This window comes from Leopardus geoffroyi, chromosome D3 (assembly GCF_018350155.1).
Source record: "Leopardus geoffroyi isolate Oge1 chromosome D3, O.geoffroyi_Oge1_pat1.0, whole genome shotgun sequence".
NCBI lineage: Eukaryota > Metazoa > Chordata > Mammalia > Carnivora > Felidae > Leopardus > Leopardus geoffroyi.
Window position 1 is genome coordinate 48658272 of NC_059339.1, and position 18923 is coordinate 48677194.

The 18923-nt window shown below is 42.5% G+C and overlaps 1 protein-coding gene across 6 annotated transcripts in view; it reads right to left on the reverse strand.

The window, feature by feature from the left end:
- Nucleotides 1–18923, reverse strand: part of KCTD1 (potassium channel tetramerization domain containing 1) — a 190275-nt gene that overhangs the window by 35239 nt on the left and 136113 nt on the right. For all 6 annotated transcript variants that reach the window (XM_045459280.1, XM_045459277.1, XM_045459282.1 and 3 more), the window contains one exon: nucleotides 10390–10568. In XM_045459280.1, the coding sequence (XP_045315236.1) occupies nucleotides 10390–10568 (179 nt within the window). The remainder of the gene's footprint in view (nucleotides 1–10389; nucleotides 10569–18923) is intronic.

The following is an 18923-nucleotide window of genomic DNA, read 5'->3' on the forward strand; positions in this document are numbered from 1 at the left end:
AAGGTACTTTCTACCTCCAAGCATCCTGAGAGTAATCTTTCAGGGGCAGAATATTGATAATCCATCTAGCTGAAGCTATAAATCCTGCATTTTTTACTGAAAAGAAATGACATTTTAATGGGTTATTTATATAATGATAATAGAACAAACTGACAGATACAGTGGAGCAGACTTTTCTATTAACATACCTCAGGTTTCAGTAGAGAGCATTTGTGTACTCAGTGGACCCATAAAGGAGCCTTCAGCGAGGCTTACTATTATTATTATTTTTTTAATGTTTATTTATTTTTGAGAGAGAGACAGAGTAGGAGCCAGGGAGGGGCAGAGAGACAGAAAGAGACACAGAATCCGAAGCAGGCTCCAGGCTCTGAGCTGTCACCACAGAGCCCGACGTGGGGCTCGAACTCACAAGTTGTGAAATCATGACCTGAGCTGAAGTCGGATGCTTAACCGATTGAGCCACACGGGTGCCCCTTCTATTATTTTAAAGTTCTCAAAGTTCAAATGCGAATTACAACATCAAGTACTTTGGTTTTGAATCACAGATGCTTCTGCTTGGAAGTTATGCGGGGGGGGGGGGGGGGGGGGGGGGGGGGTGGTTTATTTTCTGCACTGGCTTAAGAAAGAAGACTCCCCCCAACTTGAGAATAACTTTCATTGTTTTATTTCAGTCATGAATACACACAGCATAGACACCTTACTGTGTGAGGTGTTCTGACACAAGGGTGTTTCCTTTCTGATACAAAGAGATTCCACATCTCTGTGAAGGTCAAGGGCTATAGGGTGGACACACAAATAATGCTACGGGGGTGTAATTCTCCTGCCCACAGAGCTCTCTATGGGACCAAAATGCAGTTTGTCTTTTGGAAATTAACCTAAAATGTTTCAATGCTGGTCCTCATTTGCCATAAAGAAGGTCTCAAAGGAAGCACTCCATCATGCATTTTTATATAACTGACAGAAACCACATATTTTTTTTGTTTGTTTAGAAAGTACATCGTTTGAGGAGTCAAAGTCATAGGAGATTCACAAGATGGGTTGTGTGACCTAACAGTGTTAATTCTAAGCCCTTTAATGGAATTGCTCTCAAGACACAGTAGAGTGGAGTGTAACCTTGTGAAAGATTACCAGAATCTTCTATGAGTTATCTACTAATGAACTTTTCAAACAAGGACATAGAACACAGAGTTTATTATCATAAAGTACTTTCTTGTATGATGAGGGGAGAAGGAAAATACAATAAAAAACACAGAGCAAAAATGACCTTGGCATTTCTCAATGACATTATTCATGACGATGTACCAAAAGGAGTAGTCAGTATTATTGTCCCAAGAATCAAGCCAGAATCAATAAACAAAGTCTCTCTTTAACGACCCCGTCTCCTGCCATATCACCACCAGCCCCACGCTGCTTCACTGTAGACCTGGTACCTGAACTCTGAGCTGTGGGTGGACTGCCTGAGGTTGACAAAAACTGCAGATTCCCCTCACACCCTGACATACGGGTCGCTTGAGTGGTGACCAGGGCCCAGATATCTGCATGTTTGACTCTGGCATGGGGGTTATCAGGGAGGAGGTATCAGCTGGAGGAACACATTCGGAAGGCAGGTGTCCCCCTTCTGCTCCTCTGGTTCACTGGCATCTGGGTTGTTGACTGGTTGATTTATTCCCCTCTCTTTACTCTTTCCCTTCAGGTAACTAGACTAGAAAATCCCTTTCTAGGGTCTGCCTTGAAGAAAAAGACATGTACGTTTTTGCTGCTCCGACTGGACTAGACCTACCATTAAGTCCTAACGTTACCCTAGTGAAGGCCACCTTAAGAATAAGTGGCTTGAGGTTACTCCAGAATGACCTGCCCTCTTGGCTCACGACCACCTTTATAACATAGTTCTGGCAGGTGGTGAGAAGGATTACATATCTGGCCGTGGGAAACATCAGGATGTCCCCTGCCCTGCTCCAGACCAATGAAACCAGAATCGCTGTGGGCAGGGCCAGGTTTGTTTGTTCAAGCTCCTGCTGATTCTAACATGCCCCTGGGGTTGAAAGCAAGGCTATAAAAGAGGAAGCCACAAAGGGCCTGGAGTCAGAGTGGGAGCGAGAATCTTGGTCAGTCACTTGACCTCTCAGACTTGCAGCGTTTTTATCTATAAACTGGAGTAAATAACAGTCTCAACTCTGAGATTACTGCGGCGCGTTAGATGAGAAATAGAGATAATGAACCCTTTACACTTGACTGTTTCGAACAGCCTTACTCAGTTATGTGCCCTTCATTGTTTTGAGGGCCTGGCTTCCGTACACAGCATTTCACCCAAAAATTCGTGCATCAGGCAAACTTCTGAATGCCCACTCTGTGGCAGGTGCCGTAAAGCACAAGAATACGAGGATGGAGACTAAGTGAGAGACAGCTTTCCACGGACAGCGTTTCTCTCCAATAGGGTTGAGTTCCTGGCAAGTAGAAGTTCAGAAGAAATCAAGAACGTGACCCACAGTCTGGCCCTGAGATGCTTCAAGCTAGACACCCAGCGCGCGTCCCCACCTCACTGCTCTGCTATCTGACGCACGGCGGCCGCGACAGGTCTGAGGCGGGAGGGCGGCCCTCGCCTTCTCCACGGTCCACACCAGGAGCAGGCTAATTATTTGCCACCAAGGGGCTTCTGCCCACATTTTTTTTTTTTTTATTCTATTTTGGTCAAAATCAAGTATAACTTCAGTGTCCAACAAATGGAAAATGAAATAGAATGTATCAGGAACGGTGCCAGGCTCAGTCCACCCGCGCGGCAATCGGAACATGACCTGGCCTGGAGCTGTGCCACGGCCACGGCCCAGAGAGTAGACTTCACTCTGCATCTCCCTCCCCCGGAGATGAGGGGTGAACACACATATTCACCGCACACCACGTAGCAGGAGACGCATCACAGAACTCAGAATAGGCAAACCGAGCCTCCATCAGGGTGACCCGGAACACCGAAGTGACAAAAATCTACTTCTAAATCTACACTCACACGTAAGCCAGATTTTGTCTTGAAAATTTAGATGAGCAAATAGGTAGGAATAAAGTTATCTTTCGGCTCAACACAGGGGGCAAACTATATCCCAAAGTGGGCGTATTTGTCCCGGGTGGTGTTCTTACTTACGACGTCACTTGGTACCAACCCAAATACCATTTAGTGACTGTTCACTTATTATCTGTCCTCCCAGCTCCCTTACGTAAACCTCAAGAGAGCAAGGACTTCTGTTGGCCAGTACATGCCCCGCACACTGGGGAGCAAAGAAGAAATCTTCTAGTGGACACAAGGACAGGGAAAAATACAGGTACTATAGCATGGCTACATTTGTCTGTGAGTTATCTTCTAAGACTAGACTTTATGAGTTAGGATACTAGGAAAGCCAGGTCGGTTCTGTTCCCAAGCGGCGAAGGAAGTTTGCTGAATTCGCCAGTAGTAGAAGTTACTGGCTTTTCGGCACTAAAGAGAAAATCCAGTTTCATTGTTTAAAAAAAAAAAAAATGTCTTTTGGGGCACCTGAGTGGCTCGGACGCTTAAGTGTCCGACCTCAGCTCAGGTCATGATCTTGCAGTTCGTGAGTTTGAGCCCCAAGTCAGGCTCTGTGCTGACAGCTCAGAGCCTGGAACCTGCTTCGGATTCTGGGTCTCCCTCTCTCTCTGCCTTCCCTGCTCACACTCTGTCTCTCTCTGTCTCTCTCTCTCTCAAAAATAAATAAACATTAAAAGTCTTTTGAAGCTGATTTCATTTAGTCTTTGCCTATATAACTGAAGAGCAATTCTGAAAAAGCAATATTATAACATGGCAAGAGACAGAGAAAAGGAAAACTGCCCCTATCACCCTGGAGAAACTTTACATTTTCCCTTTGTGAGATGCTTTCCCTCCTTTTCAATCACCCCCCTCCCCATAAACTAACTTCCTTTTTTAAAAGATCATCCAATCTTAACACTGAACACTGTTCACCACTGGTTAGAGACACTCCTCATTCCGTGCATTTCCATAGGGGTTTTCAAGGCAGGGATGTGCCCCCTCTTTCCACCTGTGCTGGGGCTACATTATCTCAGGATGACTTCCACTCCCTCCAAAAAAACTTGTTCTGTGAGTTAAAAAAAATTTTTTTTTAATTTTTATTTTTGAGAGAGAGAGAGAGAGAGAGAGAGAGAGAGAGAGGGAGGGAGGGAGAGACAGAGAGAAACAGAATACGAGCAGGGGAGGGGCAGAGAGAGGGAGACACAGAATCCAAAGCAGGCTCCAGGCTCTGAGCTGTCAGCACAGAGCCCGACGTGGGGCTCGAACTTGGGAACTGTGAGCTCATGACCTGAGCCAAAGCCCGATGCTTAACTGAGTCACCCAAGTGCCCCACTGTGAGTTTTTTTAAATTTGAGATAGACATTGCATTATAAATCATGCTGATCTGTGGTGCCTGGGTATATCAGTGGGTTAAGTGTCTGACTCTTGGTTTCAGCTCAGGTCATGATCTCCTGGCTTTGTGGGTTCGAGCTCCAATTCGGGCTCTGCACTAATGGTGTGGATTCTCTCTTTCCCTCTCTCTGCCCCTCCCCACTCGTGCTGTCTGTCAAAATAAATTAACCTAAAAAATATTTAAATCACTCTGGTCTAAAGGGTAGGTTATAATAAAAAGCCTTCTACTCAGTGCCCTGCAAGAATTCTGAAAGAAAGCTCAGTGAACTGTGTGGCAAGGAAGATGCATTGATTTCTTGGCATTTCTGCTGGAATCCTGAATCGTGGGCCTGCATGATAACAGGACTGGACTCGTGTCTAGGGCCTGTCATGTGAAATTGGAATCGTGAAGTCACAGACTCACGGCACAGAATGCCCAGCCCTAATGCAGGATTGCAGAAAACTCCCTAGGTTGGCATACAGCAATGACACGGAAATCCAAACATTAGAATTCAGCCGTCCTGAGAGTGGATGCACCAATCCCTTAATGTTGAGCTCATCTGACGTTGCTTTCAGGGCAGCTCCACATGAACCATGCCTTAATGGCTAACACGTCGAGAGTGAAGCATGCCAGAAGCTAGAGCAGTACTGGCAAGGCACACGTGTTTGGCATCTCCATTCTAAAGCTCCAAATACACACACCCCTTGGGTGGCCATGGGTGTTGACTGTGAGGCTGAAAGCCCGGTCTCTTGAGTTTTGCAATTACCTACATATGCCAGTGCGCTTAGTAACTCTGCTGCTATTTAGGAGAGACCAATTTAGCATAATCTACTTATGTGGGAGTCAACTCATGTACTGGGTTTAAAATACACAAAAGCTCCGTCAAGCGGTCAGATCGGATGGCTCAGGACTGTAACATGAGATCTTGTCTTACACCTCTGGGTCAGTGGCTGAAGGGCTCTCTTTAGTCAAGACCCCTCCCTGCCTTATTACCACCCGGTAGGTTTCACTCATTGGCAATAACAGCCCACTTCCCAGTTTTAAAAAGTCCACATGTGAACAACCATCAATATAGCTGCTATTAATAGTGAGTTTCCATTTTGTGCAAGGTGATAATAAAGGATGAAATGGACCTAACTTTGAACTCAGACTTGAGTCTTCTTTTTTTTGAAAAAAAACCTTTCAATGTTTTATTTATTTTTGAGAGAAACAGAGTGCGAGTAGGGGAGGGGCAGAAAGAGAGGGAGACACAGAATCCGAAGCAGGCTCCAGGCTCTAAACTGTCAGCACAGAGCCTGATGCGGGGCTCGAACCCACAAACTGTGAGATCATGACCTGAGCCGAAGTCGGATGCCCAACCAAGCCACCCAGACTGTCTTCTAAAGCAAAGAAAGTTTATTTAATATCACACACACACACACACACACACACACACACACACAGCCATGAAGATATTTCAATGGCAATACAGGAGATTTTAAAGATGTCATGTAATTTGGTACCAATCTTAATTATTTATAACAAATTATTTAGATACCTAGACTTTGTTGTTATCAATGATGTTGATAATGGGTGCCTTAGATTTTTAAATCAGACATTATCAGGTCTGTCCTTAAAATCTGCAGGGCCCAGGGCAAGAGGACAGGTGAGGCCCACCTCCCATGTCTAGATGCTTATAATTTATCAATCGAGCTAGCAAACTGTCAGGTAAGATATGTTCTATCTTCTTTATAAAATCCATTAAAAATCTTTTCATGACAGTGATATATTTTTTGACTTTTTTTGTTGTTTTACTTATTTGATGTACTGTTCTTGCAGATCTGAACGAGGTGTTTTTCTCGGTGATTACAATTCAGAACAGCAACTGGAACTGGAGACTTGTCAGCAACTCTGCAAGGGATCTATCTCCTTGATCCCTGAGGGGGTGTGGATTAGCCTCGGTCTCATAAACCCCTCCAAAGAGCTGTTCTGCATCTTACACAAAACATCGGTAAAACACAGCACATCACTGATGAATGCACCTGCTCCAGTTAACTTGAAACCTTCAGTCCCTTTAGCTAGAAACCACCTGACAATGAATGTGAATAATGATGTGTGTGAGGAGCTCTGTTGTAAAATGTAAAAAGTCAACTTGCTTATTGAATCCCAACTCAGGGCTTAGAAGCCTCCCCCCACCCAAAACACCAAAGCATAGGGGTACCCACACACAGTGGAACAGGTAACCTCGGTAATTAAAGAAATAAAGATCAAAACGTATTTTATTTTAATAGCCATTATGATATAGCATGAAATATTCATTGAGGAAGAAGCCTATGTTCACTTGGAGGGACCATCCACATTGGTGTTGTTCAAAGCCAGATGGTGAAAGTCAGAATCTCTTAGGAAACTCGTGGAGATTCTGATTTTATTGGTCTGGGGCAGGACCATGTATGGCTTTTTAATGCTTCCCAGGTGCTTCTAATGCTTGGCTGTGCGGTCCATTGTACCACTTTCTGGGGACGATGTTCTAAGGGTGGTCTTTAGCCAAGAAGGCGATAAATAGAGACAGGATGAAAAGTCATACAAAACATTTCAAAATGGAATAAAGGCTCTGTGTAGAACCTTTGAAATTGTAGAAAGACATTACATTTTTTATGATCACTTGTTAAAAACAAATTAAGGCTTTTATACTACAAGTCTCTTCTTGAAATCCTAGAAAATAAAACCAAGGAAAAAGTCGTCCACTCCTCTGGGCTACACCAAGGAAAAGGCAAGTGAGAGAGGAACCAGGGTGTGCTGATGGGCGAGGGGGCAGGGAATGGTTCCACAGTGGGGAAGGGCTCGGACTACCCTAGAATCTAGAGAACTCGAGTTGGAGCTATTTGTAACTCTATGGTCATAGGCAACCTAATCTCCTAGGATTTATCCCCAAAGGGGTGAAGATATGCAAGAGATTTTCCCAGAAGGTGGGAGGAGTAGCTGACATGTATAAGAAAAGCATGAAACCCTTCCTTCCCTGTATCTTTGACTACAAAAATTTATGTATGGGTCCCCTTAGACTGACTGCTGCCTTGAAATGAACACTGGATTATTTGCCAAACGTGCGCGTGCACACACACACACACACACACACACACACACACACACACTACAAGAGGGAGCAGAATGGTCAGTTGAACATCTAAACCAGCATCATCTGCTTTAGGTATAAGCAACAGAGAAGTCACTTTATAAGGCTTGTTTCCGAGTCTTAACATATGCTTAAGAATATCTCCTAACGATCAAGATGATGTTAGAACAGCTCAGCAGTTCTGGGACAGGTAGGCGCGTCAAGATAAAGGACCAGAAGGTGCAGGCGAGGGCTCCCCTGAGCCTGCAGTCATTCAGGCAAGAACCCAAAAGTGAGCCTGCTTCCATGGTCTAGGAAATGAAGGAAGGGGATATATTTGGAATTTGGAAGGCAGTTTGAAAAGAAACAATTGCTGGGTTTGGCAGAAGATTAAGCATAAAGGCAATACTATGTGTTGGGCACAGGGCCATGGCGTGCTTTTAGTAATCACATTTAATCCTCTCAATAACCTTGCAAGAAGACATATCCGTGTCTATTTTACAAGTGAGAAGACAGACGCTTAGAAATTGGACCTATCCATGGCCAAACAAGTACTAAATGGCAGCATCAGCATTTAAATGTGGGGACTAATGAACCATGAAGTATTTCTGATGTTTCTCCCATAACACTGTGGCCCAGTGGTGGCGAGGATGTGTGGGGAAAGATCGGGAAAGGAAGACGAACAATTTCACCTTTTCTAATGAAGTTGGTGAAAGAGAAATTCAAGTTATCATGTATGTACGTATCAGGTTGGGGAAGAAGTGGGTTTACTTAGATTTTTAAAAAATCTGTGTATAGGTCAGCACTGTCCAACAGACATAAAACACAAGACATGTATGTAACTTTGGGTTTGTTAGTAGCCACATTGAAAGAGTAAAAGGAAACGGGTGAAATTAATTTTAATGACATATTTAATTCAGTATATTCTCATTCCAACATGAAATCAATAATAAAAAACTACTGAGTTGCTTTTTTTTTTTTTTAAAGAGACAGAAGTTTGTTGAATACACAGCAAGGGAACAGTGGGCAGGACAGCAGAGGAGAGACTGCCTGCCTGCGATATTTTACTTTTTTTGGTAGGCACTAATTCTTTACAGTCCAGTGCAATTTTACACTTAGAGGACATTCTGATTTGGACCAGCCACATTTCAAGTGCTCAAAGGCTGCATGTGGCTAGTTGCTGCCATATGAGACGGTGTATCCGGAGTACTGAGATCGTGGAATGCGATGCCTGTCTCAGGGTGTGGACAACGAGGGACTGAAAGTAGACTGTTAGAAATGCCCATGCAGAGGGGCCAGAGGAAGACTCTCCAAGTAAGACACCTATTCGAGGTCTCTAAAGTGGCAAATCACTGGAGAGAGGAACTGAATAAACAGCACCTCCAACACCCTTGCAACAGGCTAAGTGATACGGGGGAGCTTTATGGATACCAAACCCCCGTGCGGCTTTAGTCAGTAGGAAGAGACCCCCCCAGCTGCAATGAGCCTTCGAAGAAAACCTACTACTTATGTCGTGTGCACATGGGTCATTATTAACTTCCCTCCTGGATCAGAGTTTAAAAATTGGACTGAATGAAACAAAAGGCCACCAGATCAGATTAGTGAATTTTGCTACAGCTAAGGATTTGCTTTTTGGCTCGTGTACGTTTTGTGGCTTGCCCCCTAGAATTAAGTGTTCATCTGAAGAGGTGTGGTGATTTTCTTTCTTTGATGTAGGTATTAGATTAGAAGGAATGGAAATAAGTATTTTTTTAAAAAAGAAACCTTACTTCCTTATATGATATTCTTTAAAAATATAGCCATCATGTAGTATGATCTTGTAGCTCCTGTCACAATGAACTTAGGGAAAGTGGGGACTCAATAATACTAATAACTGAATGATATAATCATTTCATTTAAAAATATAAAGCTTTTTGGTCATTGAATTAATGGTCATCTGTTTAAAAAAAAATTTTTTTTTAATGTTTTTTATTTATTTTTGAGACAGAGAGAGACAGAGCATGAGCAGAGGAGGGGCAGAGAGAGAGGGAGACACAGAATCCGAAGCAGGCTCCAGGCTCTGAGCTGTCAACAGAGCCCGACTCAGGGCTCGAACTCACAGACTGAGAGACTGAGCTGAAGTTGGATGCTTAACCGACTGAGCCACCCAGGTGCCCCTATGGTCATCTGTTTTTTAAAAAAATCATTTCACTTTGGCTGCAGAAATTCAATCTGGAAACTGAGAGAGAAAATTTTATCTTTCTTCTCAACCTTTCATAAAATATCAGGTAACAGAGAAAGACTAAAAAAAGCAGAACTGTATAGTGCCTGTTTGTAAACCATGCTCCCTCTTCAGACACTTTCTATATTTATTTATCTGCCTTGATCCCTCAGAAGTCCCACTGGCCTTTTTTTTTTTTTTTTTTTTAAACAAGACTATCTTGGCTTCCTGGACTTTTGCATTGTGTTGTAAATATACTGCCCCATTGATAAGAGCCTCTCATTTTTTTTCTCTAGCTCACAAGTTGGCGCACCAAATGACCTCCTAGAAAATTCTTAAGAACTGATCAGAAAGTGTTTTAGAAAAGGACAGAAGAAAAGCCAGTAGCAATAGAAATCATCCTTCCTTTTGTACTACATTGAGAAACCTGAAGATCTCTGCAGGGCAAAATATCCTAGAACTCCATTCCTATGTGACATGTCTACGTGGACCTGATTAAGCTGTGGGTCGAGCCCTGACTCGGACAAGACTGACAGCCACGTCCCAGAGCAGCGTGGGTAGCCGGGGGGCCCACACGGCACCCTTGTGCTCTAGCCCCGGCCCCAGTAAGTCCACGCTGCTGTGCTGGTCAAAGGAAAAACAGTTAGATCATCAAATACATGCACTTCCGAGTGTGACTTTTCCATTTTTCGGATTACCTTGATTCGGGGTATTTGGTGAGGGTGGCCAGGCTGCTGGTGTACATGTGGCCGCCCACATCAATGTGGACGGGCGCATTGGATTTTGTGAGCTGTGCTGGAGTAGGAATGCCTTGGTTGTTCAGTGGAGATGCAGGAGATCTAGTGATCAGAGGTCTTGACATATTGGGCCGACTGTCCTACAGAGAGATAAGCAAGTTTAGACACGTTTTCGGTAGAGAGAAAGGGAACACACGCATCACAAAGAATAAGCCAGAGACTAGTGTTGATATTCTTTCGGTAATAAAATCTTGAAAAATCAGCAGGCTCTCACTCTTGTTGTAATGAATATTAGAAACACAAAATCTGTAACAAAGGAAAGGAAAACTTCCCAAGCTCCGAATCAAGGAGCCGAACTAATGTTCACTTCCAATCATCCTGAGCTCAATGACGGCCTATTTTACTAATGAATTCTCACATTTAACAACTGCTAAATGGCACATGGAGAGTTACCTTCATTCCAAATGAAAAGACAATCCACACTTAAAACAACCCATATCTAAATAAAATACATAGGCTTTATCCTTCTCTTTGGAAACTTCCCTATTGCTATGCAGTTGGGATAAATACAGATCTTTCAGCACTTGTGTTCTGCAACTATGCTCGATTTCTATTTTTTTAAATCAGGAAAATGAGGGTATGACGAACCTGGCCTTCAGCACACATTCTCCAAGCAACTTTGTAAACAGGCACCCCAAGTTCATCAGTCAAGAGATTAAAAAAAAAATCAACACACACGCTACCCATTTGTTCCCTGCTTCACTCTCTACAAGACTAAAGGTCTGGGGACACTTGGAAAAGACTGTACCCTTCAGTGGTAAGTATGTGCTTGCGAGCATGAACGAGTTGCTCTTCTCTAAGCCAGACTTCTTGAAGTGATCAAGCTCCCAAGGTAGAAATGGGGCAGCTGTCAATGGAGAAGCCCCACAGGCAAAGGTACAATGTGAGCAGGGGCGCCCGGGTGGCTCGGTCGGTTAAGCCTCTGACTTCGGCTCAGGTCATGATCTTGCAGTTCACGAGTTCCAGCTCCGCCATCGGGCTCTGTGCTGGCAGCTCAGAGCCTGGAGCCTCTTGGGATTCTGTGTCTCCCTCTCTCTCTGCCCCTCCCCCACTCAACTCTGTCTCTCCCTTTCTCTCAAAAATAAATAAACATTAAAAAAAACTTTTTTTTAAAGGTACAATGTGAGCAAACAGAGCAGATGGAAGACATCACACGGGGGCAGCGAGAACATGTTGAAGGAACTGTACTCTTGAGGAAATAAAATATTACATCCTTTCCATTGATACAATATAAATATTTCAAACACTATCCAAACATGGTCTATCACTCTCTTAGTAATAGGGCCCAAACCACAGACAAGTCAAGTCAGGTCTCTGGCACTCAATGAAGGGGTCAAATATTCAGAGTCTACCATTGAGGAATAAGTTAAAATAGCATTTATCCCTCAGTTCTGCAAGGCTAACGCCACAACAATACGCTCAGATTTATAATTTAGCCAGAGATTGTTTTCAAACATGCAAACAATGCGTGGCAAAGCCAGTGACAAGGCATAATAAAGGGATTTTGAAAAATGCCTTTGATGGAGATTATAAAGGGGAAGTCATCTAGTTTTTGTGCATAAAACCCAGCATGATAAAATATAAATTTGCAAAACATCATAGATTTTATGATCTGAAACAGCTTTAGGAGCTACCTGGGGCACAACTGTTAGACTACTTAGCATTAACCACATGTCTAGGCAAGACAGCGAATGCACATACTTTCTGAAACTCTGCAGCTACCATGAATGCGGTGGCGATTGAGCCTTTACACAAAACGCTGACCATCTGTGTTGTGCTTTTCTCCATGCTGAATTAAACAGGGCCCAGAAACAGTCCTAGGAAAAGAGCTAGTGTTTTATTTCTCAAATGGGGTGGTCGGTTCACGGGTGTTCACTCTATTATTCTTTAGATGTTCCTCTGTATTTTTAATAATGCAAAAGGTATTAAAAAAACACAAAAGGATGTTTATAGCACACAGAGAAGAGAAATTGAAGAGGTATCGGATGGGGGGAAATACAAAGACAGACACGGTTGGTAGAAAATACAAAACAGTTAAGATCTGAGAATATTAAAAGTTGCGTTTTAAAATTTGAGTGAGAGAGAACAAGATTTTTCCTTTCAAAATGCAATCACATAACCTCTGCTTTTGAGAGATACTTCCTACCTGGCTAAAGACACCCCCTCCCCCCCCCCCCCAGTACCTTCCACCCTGTTACAATTCATCCCATCATGGACTGCAGCGCCTGTAATAGTCTTTCAATTGGACACATTCTGTATCCTGCCTGAGGGTGCTCAGGCGAAAATGAACAGATTTGCAGGGTTAATACTGTAGTTAGACTGTGACCTCATTCAGCACAGCTCCAACACTGCGAGGTCTATAGAAGAAGGAGAAAAAAAATTAAAGCATAACCGATCGGTTGAAGGATTCCAGATTTCCCAGAATATATACCATTTACATTGTAAATCATAAATGTATGGATATTGCTGAATTTAAAATTAAGCCCGTGTTTCTTCAAGCGGCGGGTGGGCGGGGGATTAACCCTTAAGGGCCAGGAGGGGGTTTCTGACTGCCACGCTCAGGCTCACTCTGGCAGGGCTCCCAAGTTTCAGAACTGGCCTTCCCTGAGCCCCCTGACTTACCTCCTCTGCTCTCTTTCTCCATTCTGGGAATCTTCCCTGGTCTGGGTGTGTCCCCATTAGATGACTTCTAAGGCATTAAGTGGTATTTGCTAACAGAGTAAAGGGTTTTCATTCACTACTTTCTGTACTGGTGCAGACTGAAAGAACTTCTAAAATGCATAGGCTGGGATGGGGGAAGAGGATGTTTGCGGCTGGAAGGTCTTGGCGTTTCCAGTGGATACTCTGTAGCTACTGCAGTTACTCCAGATGCTTCCTCTGACACATTCTGGCAACCCCTTCCCTTGCCAATGGCTTTCTCTTCTTTCTCTAGTCTCTGAGGCCCAGATGGGAGGCCTGTACCCACAGCCCCCATTTCCCTTCCAGCCTCAGGACGAAGCCCATGCCCAGGGTGGCCACGCCGAGCTGGAAAGAACTGGGTTCTCACGGATATTGCTGGCACACCGAAACGACCAACTCTGAGCCCATCTCAAGACTTCCTGCTACTTGGAGAAATAAATCTCTTTCTTTTTAAAGCAAGTTTGAGTTGGGGTTTCTGATACCTATCCTGACAGAATACCCTTCCTTGACGCGGCTCCCTGTGAGGTCATCTGGCTTGGTGAGACGTCGCCTGTGATGCCGTGAACAGCTGCCTGCTGACAGATGCAGAATTTTCTACCGTATTATGACCACTTTTCAACTCCACTTCCCCATCTGCCTTTCCCTTTGATTGTTCACCCATCATCATCTCAGTTTGGATATCTCTTAGAATTATTTCCGATGAAAGGCAAACCAAAAACTTTAACCAGAAAGGGCGCAAATGCCTTGGCTGTGCCATCATCACTCCTGACGAAACAGCCCAGCGTTCTGTAAGGTGCCCAGACAGAAAGCTGTCTTTGATAAACTCCCACCTGGAACTGACTCTACCTAGGAGAGAAGAACCCTAACATTAAGCTATTTGGTTATTGGCCCTTTCTTGTGCAGCCCATTGTTCCCTCCTTCCACGATATTTACTAACCTCTCCTGAGTGCCAGGCACTCGACCAAGAAATGGATATACAACAGGGAACGTGACACACTGGTCCCTGACCTTACCGGGCTCGCTGTTTGGTGGGAGACAGAAGTCAGGAAACAAGCAACTGCTACCAGGCAGGGAAAGGCCATGTTACTGTGGCAGCTGAATCAAGGGGGCCGGTAACCTAGGCTTGGGGGCTGGGAGGAGGGATGGGGAAGGTCCCCTGGAGACAGTCTAAGCTGAAATCTGATAGATGAGAAATCAACACACAGCGAGCGGGTTGCTGGGAAGGGTTCCAAGCAGTATCGCCAAGGCCCTGAAGTAGGAGAACACACGGTAGTTTGTAGAAATTAAAAGTATGGCATGTTGTGAGAATTCTCCCACTTACCTTTTCCCCAAGGTCTAGAGGGACAATGTAGGAAACAGAAGCTTGTAAGATGATGGCCTGAGAACCACAGAAGTAAATGACAACTTACAACGAAAAAAATAAATAAAAGCCACTACAACATCCTATGTCTGGAAAAGAGGAAAGGAAAGAGGAAGTCAGCCAACAGCCAGCTTTCTAAACAGCACTGCCCAACAGAACTTTCTACAAGAATGGAAATGTTCTAGATCTGCTCCATTTGGTAGGGTGGCCACCAGCTACATGTGGCTATTTGAGCATTTGAAGTGTGGCTAGTGGAACTAAAAAACAAAATTTTAAATGTTACTGTAATTAATTTAAACTGTAATGTACATAGCCACACATTGGTAGCGGCTGTACCACTGGACAGCACAGTAAAGGCTCACCTTGAATTTTTCTTAATATATGGAAGCCCAAATCATGACAGACCTGAACCTATCAGCCACGTTTATTTATTTTTTACAAGGTTTTTTTTTTTTTTTTTTTTTTTAAGATTTTACTTTTAAGTAATCTCGACACCCAACACGGGACTTGAACTTACAAACCCCGAGATCAAGAGTTGCACGCCCTACCAACTGAGCCAGCCAGGCGCCCCACAGCCATGTTTAAATGGAGAAGCTGAGTTACTTCAGAAGTGAATACAGACAGTTCATGACTTCACAGCACTATTTCTCCCTATTTACTGATTTTATGAAAATAAATTAATAGCCACGCAGTGAGGAAAACACATCTATGGCTCTCACAGAGCACTGAGAAAAGGCACCAGACACAAGGGCATGTCCTGTATGCCCACTCACATGAAGTTATGAACCATAAAATGAATGCATGAAGACAGAGCTCAGAACACTGGCCACCTGTGGGGGTTACTGACTGGGAGGGGTAAAGAACGAGCCTTCTGGACAGTTAGACAAGTTCTAAATCTTGATCTGGGTGGTTTCACAGTTGTATGCACGTGGACACTTAAGATTTATTCATTCACTTTACTCTAAGTTCTACTTAAAAAGAAAATAAACCGAAAATAATCTTGGGAAAAACTCCAATCAAAACACCATGCTGTTCAAATACTCATCTAAATTTCTGTGAAATATTACCTTTTTTAAAAACTAAAAAGATGTTTATTATTTCCTCTCCTAGGATAAACCAAATCTGACTATGGTACTTTGACATAAAACAGCCATCTGAAATTGTATTTCAAATTCCTCTTTCCCCCATTTCTATCCCATATGCCTGGATTTTCCAGGCATGTTGATCAGCTTACCTTTAAAGTTTCCATTTCTTGGCTGCTTTCAGTCTGAGGCTTCCCTAGCTTAATCATCCACCTCACCTACCCAACAAAGCAGCAATAATTTTTTTGGTAGGAGACTCCTTCAAGGGATTTGACTTCAGGCATCTTTCAAAAGAAGCTAATGAAAAATTTGCCTTCTAAATCTAACCTAGTTGTGTGCTGTTCAAACAGGAGCCCCAGGAGCACTGCCTGGAACAAATGAGCTGAAGTTTAAACTGAAAGTTTGAATGACTGACTTTGTTAAAAATGTATGCCCCTGTCTTATGTCACGTTTCACTATCAAGTTGGACTACACTACCTCTTTCACTGGGAAAAGAAACAGGTGTCTTAGGGCTATTTCCAGAAAAGCATGTCAATAGTAAAATACTTATCTATATTATTTGATATTGTAATTCATAACATTCTATAGAGGAGGGAAGGAATTTAACACAAATCATAACTTTTCCACAAATTTCAACCTTAGTATCTCTCTCTCTCTCTCTCACACACACACACACACAGAGAGAGAGAGAGAGAGAGAGACTCAAGTAGCATCTATATTACATGAAATGGAATGCCTGGAGACTGGAGTGTTCTCATGAATTCTATTTTTTGATAGCTGGCCAACCATTTAGGGTACCCAAACTGTACTCAACGTATCTTAAGCATGGATGTTGCCAGTTCCTGGGATGGAAATCTATGGTTGCCTTCAGAGTGTTATTTTAGAACTGACACAATCCTATTGGACTCATAATGATGGTTCTTGTAGAAAAACATCAGTTTACTGATCATAGTTACTTAATGGTATAACAAGATTCTCAACCATAATGTCAACGTATTTTGTCAGAGATCTCATTTGTTTCTTCATTTATTCAAGAAATATTTATTGGGTTCCTACCACGTTCAATCTCTATGGCCTCTATTGACTTTAACTAAGTAAGAGAATGACCTGAGAAAAGAGAGAAAAAACTCCTATAATTTCACATGAGTTAAAAAACAGAAAAACAAAAATAAAAACAAAAACCCACCAGCACTTTAAAGTCTGTGAGTATTGTATATGTAACTTATTTAGAGGACAATTTCTGTCAATCTCTGAACACCTGAGAATTAGGCCCCAAAGCCTTCTAAGCCTCCAAATCTGACATCAAATCTTCCGTTCACGTTATCATAGGAGCCCCCTTCAACTTCACAGAACCTATTTACTCTTAATTCATGCATTTATAACAGATGTAGTCATTGGTTGTCTAGCCCATAGGACAATATAGCTACTTACAAAAATCATTCAAGATGACATCATCCTCCCAAAACCCCCCTAGCTTAGACTGGAAAGTACACAATATACTGAAGAAAGATTCCTGCCCAAAAATAGTAAAGAAAAACATGTTTTTAAGGTAAGACAACTTTCAAAGCTTTATACAGCTGGAAAAGTAACCTATACAGAACACCCTACAGGCACAGGAGAAAGAGCCTTGGTGTTGGAAACTGGAGACCTGCTTTCAGCTGGCCTTACCCTTTGTGTGATCTTGGAGAAGTTTCCAAACCTATCAGACTCATTTCCTCATCTCTAAGACAGGGCTAAATCTTCCCACCCTACAGAGAGATAAAGCCAGCAGCGGGTGAGACATGTTTGTGAGGGCGTATAGTACAGGGCTTGGTATAGAGAAGGACAAAGGAAGTTTCTTTCCTTCTGCACATGAAAAATGAAATCTCACAGAGCAGTAAACCAGATGTACAGAGAAGACTTCTATGGAGCAATGGAGAAATACAGAGAACTTTAGAGATAGTTGAGGAGGGAAGATCCACAGGTGAAAAAAACAGCATTTTACAGTGATGAAAGGATTATATTGTGGGGTACAGATAAGTGAAAAGAAAACAGGACAGAGCATAACAAGATGCTAGTTATGTGCCGTGGACAAGTGTACGAAAGGAAGTGGAGAATGAAATCAGCACAGTTATGTTCATAAAATGAAATGGCAATTGAATTGTACCGATTTTCCTTTTCGGACCAAAAATCTTAATTTCACAGATTTAAAAAAATCCCAGAAATCAAAAATAGGAGGCTTCAAAGTTGTTTCAAAATGACTAGCAACTGTGTTAAATTAATCTGCAATTGCTTCCTAATCTGAAACAGCAAAATGTTACTCTTCTTGCTGCTGGCCAAGAGGAGGGGCTCCTAATGTTTATCTATTTCAATGCACGATCTCTGCCAGATACGCGGTGTGTGCCCTCAACATGCCTTTTTGTTTTTTTCTTTTTCAAATGAAACATGTATCTGAGAAGCTCCCTTATTAGATTACTGAGCTGGGACCATGAAAAGAACAACTATTTGCCAAAATTTCTCTGCTTTTTGTTCCCCCCAGAAGGAAAGTGAACTTGAAAAAACAGAATATTTTGATAGAACTTTGCTGTGCTTATTATAGCTGGATTATTTTTTAAATTAGATTTCTTAGATATTTTTAAATGCATGTAAAACATCAGAGTATTTTAAAATACACATTACAGCTCAACTATGGATGTCACTAATTATTTTATTTTTTTTAATATTTATGTATTTTGAGAGAGAGACAGAGAGAGAGAGAGAGTGTGCACGTGGGCAGAGAGAAGGAGAGAGAGAATCCCAAGCAGGCTCCGTGCTGTCAGCACAGAGCCCAACATGGGGCTCAATCCCAGGAACCATGAGATCATGACCTGAGCCGAAATCAAAAGTCAAGCTCTCAACTGAGCCACCAAGCACCCATGAATGTTACTAATTAAAAAAATAAATAAGTAAATAAAATAAAAACATAGCATTCAAGTGGAAAAGTAGGTTCTGTAACAAAACCTAGTGTCCCTTTTTCATAGGGAAAGACTTTTCCATAGGGAAAAGTAGGTTCTGTAACAGAACCTACTGTCCCTTTTCCATAGGGAAAGACTATTTTTCAAAGATATGTGTATGTGCAATAAAAAAATTCTGGAATTAACATCAAAATATTAGTAGGGGTTAGGACTACGTAATGATGTTCCAGACAAATTTTATTTTTGTTTTTATTCTCTTGTGCTTTATGACACAGAGCATTTATTACTCTTGAAATTTTAAAAAACAATTTTTAAGAAGAAAAAAATGTACAATTAAATCAATTAGTACATACTCTTGGCATGCTGCTATATTTTACTTTC